Source organism: Aristolochia californica, unplaced genomic scaffold (genome assembly GCF_029961685.1).
Source record: "Aristolochia californica isolate CCGP_79_NKW_82.1479 unplaced genomic scaffold, dmAriCali1.0.hap1 SCAF_16, whole genome shotgun sequence".
NCBI lineage: Eukaryota > Viridiplantae > Streptophyta > Magnoliopsida > Piperales > Aristolochiaceae > Aristolochia > Aristolochia californica.
Window position 1 is genome coordinate 5,235,517 of NW_027181837.1, and position 4,005 is coordinate 5,239,521.

The window sequence follows — 4,005 nt, forward strand, 5'->3', positions numbered from 1 at the left end:
AATGACAACAAAATCTCTTGGTCTCCGGGAGAATTTCTTGGAAATCCGATTCTGATCCCACACCAGAATAGTTGACCTATGATGGTTGCGCAGATGAGACCAAGACACAAAAGGTTGCGTCCGGTTACACATGTCGACGACAAATTCGTTATTTTTCCTAGGCTCTGCCGCTCTGGAAAAAGAGACCTGGACCTGCCCAACCTAAGTTCGCTTTTCTCTAACATTAACCAGGGTGCGCATTTTCCTTCCTCGGCGTCCTCATCGCTTTCCGGTCGCTTTCCCCTCCCTTTCCTATCTGAACTCTAAAGAGGAATTCGAGTGCAACACGCACACGGTGCACTTTTGAATCAGTCTGAATTCGAGAAGTTTTTTCCCAGCAACTGCTTTAACGTCGTTCCTTCCACACATCCTCGTCGTCTTTTACGACTTATTCCCTGTCCCTCCCTCTTTAATCCCTCTGCGAGACCTCGAGACGCGGGAAGCTGGGTTTATTCTGAAATTGGATAGGGAAGGCCTCTCTTTCGAACCTTCGGTTACCTCGATGCGTGGGAACATAGGCTTCGAAGTGGAATAACGAAAACGAAGCCCTAGGCTGCCGATTCGCCGTCGCCTAGGGTGTGTTCTCATCCGATGGATCTGCAACTCTTCGAGCCTTTGTTGAATTTCTCCAGGAGGCGGAAGAAGTTGCTCCTTTTGATCGCGGCAGCGGGTTTCTCCGGCTATGGCGCTTACAAGGTATATCACATCCCATCCGTCGCGAGGAAGCGACAACGGTTGTTTAAGCTGATCGGAGCTTTGGTTTCCGTTGCTGAGCTTGTTGCAGATTCCGCCGAGACTGCTGGTGTTGTCTCCAGAGACTTGAAGCAGTTTCTGCAATCGGATTCTGATGAAATGCCCATTAGTTTGAAACAGATTTCTAAGATTGCGAGATCAGATGAGTTTGCGGTGTCGATGGTTAAGGTTACTGAAGCTCTTACTGTTGGAATATTGTGGGGTTATCGTATTTCAGAAACGAGTGGGGTTCAAGAACCACGCTGTAGTTCTAGCTTTACCGATCGAGTCCTGGAAAGGCTTTTCTCTACAAGCGGTTCAGGTTTTGCCTCCGTAGTGGTTGGCAGCTTTGCCAGAAATTTGGTATTGGCTTTCTACTCGGACAATTCAATTTCTGGAAATTCAAGTTCGAGTAATCTATCAGGCATATCAGGTCGATTCGACTCGCAGGAGGGGCCGGCTTGGGTGAACGTCCTTTGTGACACCAAGTGCCGAGAGCTCATTGCGGACTGTATTCAGCTATTCGTTAGGACAGCTGTTGCTGTTTACCTTGACAAAACAATGGAAATCAACACATATGACGAACTCTTCTCAGGGTTGACTAATCCGAAGCATGAAAAGAAAGTTAAAGATGTCCTAGTTTCTGTCTGTAATGGTGCTGTAGAAACTTTACTAAAGACCTCCCACCAAGTCTTGACTACTTCAAGCCCTGCCTCATCTAGTTCCAGACGGTGTGACACAAGCCCGAGTAAGATTGAGACATTGGAACGAGCAGAAGACTGTCTACCCTTAGCCCATCAGAGGAGATCTTTGGATGAAATCAAAGAGACTGGGTGGGTTGACAAGGTGTCTTCTACTTTGGCAGTTCCTAGCAATAGGAAACTTGTACTTGATTTAACGGGGAGAGTTACATTTGAAACGGTCCGATCCTTTCTCGATTTTCTGTTGTGGAAAATTATGGATGGTTTTTGGAATAGTTTGGATTTTGTCCACCGGGAAACAATTGAGAAAGCGCTGGAGCTTCTGAGATATATTAGTGAAAAGTCTATTGTGATAGCAACAATTTGCTTCGCAATGTGTTTGCATGTATTGACAGGTGCACGGGTCCTTGTACCAGTTTAAGCAGTTGGAAGCTTTCTTATTTAAAATCTGTAAGCAATTTTACTTATTCCTTTTTGCTTAGTAACTATGCATTTTATTTCTGATTTTCTATATCTGAATAGAGTTGGTCAGAAGGAAAAAATCACTTCGAGATAAGCCACTGACTTCAGTTGCTAACTTTCCTTATTACAGAAAGTTCGTTGGTGTTTTTGTTTGTATGTGTTCTCCTCGTCCATTATTTTGATCTTCTGGTTAAGCTAGTTAAAGTAGGGGTTTAAATGTTGTATTGACAGATGATTCTTTCTAACCTAACAGCATACCAGCATAGATTCTGTAAGTTTGGTTGCAGTTGAATTTCTTCTGATTTTTTTCTTTGTATGATGAACCTACTGGAAAGATTCTTTTCCTTTTCTGTTTGAGAAAACAATGGGCAAATTTTTATTAAGCAAATATCTACAGGAGGGTAAACAAAGGAAAAAAATACAACTAAATTGACAGATAAAAAAAGACTGATAACTGCTGAATCACCCTCAACTTGAAGAGGCAGATAAGTGGACTACATTGCTCTAAGATCCTGGGAAGTTGCATATTGCATGCTTTGTTATTTATCCAATCTCAATTTGAAGTTGTTATTCGCTGTAGACAGTATATATGAGCAAGCTGTCTACTTCGATTTGTATAACAAGTGGAGTAATGTTTCCTTTCTTGCCAGTATTGTTAAATTCATACGGTATAACATAGAGAAGGCACATAAATGGGACTAATCAGAGTTTCAATTAACAGTATCACTTGGGAAAGTACAGTTACTAGAAGTTAAACGGCTAGAGATAATTTAATATGTCACCAACAGTTCTAAAAAATAGAAAAAAACAGAATGGGCAGAAAATAGCCTTTCGAGCTATGTGGGGCTGAGATAAATTGATGTAGTAGCAGAGGAAATGTGGTGTCTCTGTTGCTTTGCCAGGAATAATTGTTGATTTAATTACTTGGAAACCTTCTCACAGTTCTGCTTCGTATTTTTTGTGATGAGTAATTAGATTGATGATACCTATATTGAGACTAAAGATAAACAATGTGCTCCTGTTTCAAAAGCTCTTTGCCCTTTTGGATTAGAGTGAATTACATGTTCCTGTTAAGTGTTTCATGCCCAATTTATAACAGGCTGCTCTGGCAATAGATGCCAATATGTTAAAAGCTGTGTAGATTGAGTCTTTGACCTAATGGACACATGGGTGGGTATCTAGTGTGAGGTCTGGAGTTCAAGTATCACCGGGAAGAAGGGTGCAGTGTACTTGTGTAATTAACATTCAAAAAATACGTCAAAGTTAAACAACCAGAAACTCACCCCTAATTGACAGATAAATTTATCTTAGTTGAATAGTAATTTACCTCCTTTAGTTAGATTTTTTTTCCTATTTTGCGACATTTATTTAGTTGCCTCATCTTTGTTTTTTTCTTGTGTCCTCCAAAAATAATTTTCTGGTATACATGAAGCTCGGTTTTCTCATTTTATATTGGTTGGTTTTATTGTCATATTCGAAGTTAGCAAATTCTCTGGAATTCAATATGTATGTTTCATTGTAGACCTTTTCTTTTAATCTATCTTTATTTCTCTGACTTGTTTAAGTTTAGTGATGGGCTTATTTTCAAGTGGAAATGCACCAAAGGGTTGTGGGTAGTGATGTTTTATGTTTCATCCTAGATTTCTTCTCTAGTGGAAATGCACCAAATAATCACGAGTAATTGTTTTTTAATATCGAGAACTTTGATCTGGCAGATGGAGAACTGTAGACCCTGCAGAGGAGGGGCTGATCAGAGGATTTCAGGATGTTATGGTATTATTTACTGAAGTCCTAAATCTATTCCTTCGTTTCTCCCAAGTGTACTTCAAGTCTCTCTTCTGGAACCATGTGGAAGCAGGGAGCATATACAAAGTCTCTGGAAAGGAGCAAAGCAGTTTTTGTTACTACCATGTCAGAAAGGGTTTATGTTTGGCTCAAAATCAAATGAGCCTTGTAAAAGTTGATCAAATGTCTTATTGAATATCCTGATTAATTCATTAGCAGGATGGCATAATAGTTCTCAAATGTGTATCTCATGTTCATTCTGTCCTTATTAATGCATACATGAATA

The 4,005-nt window shown here is 40.2% G+C and overlaps 1 protein-coding gene across 1 annotated transcript; it reads left to right on the top strand.

Annotated features, from left to right (window-relative positions):
- The first annotated feature begins 203 nt into the window (after positions 1 to 203).
- Positions 204 to 4,005, top strand: LOC137953717 (protein PHLOEM PROTEIN 2-LIKE A10-like). Its single transcript, XM_068801197.1, has 2 exons — positions 204 to 1,922; positions 3,650 to 4,005. Exon 1 carries the CDS (start codon positions 631 to 633, stop codon positions 1,891 to 1,893), a length of 1,263 nt encoding a protein of 420 aa, XP_068657298.1. The 5' UTR covers positions 204 to 630; the 3' UTR covers positions 1,894 to 1,922; positions 3,650 to 4,005.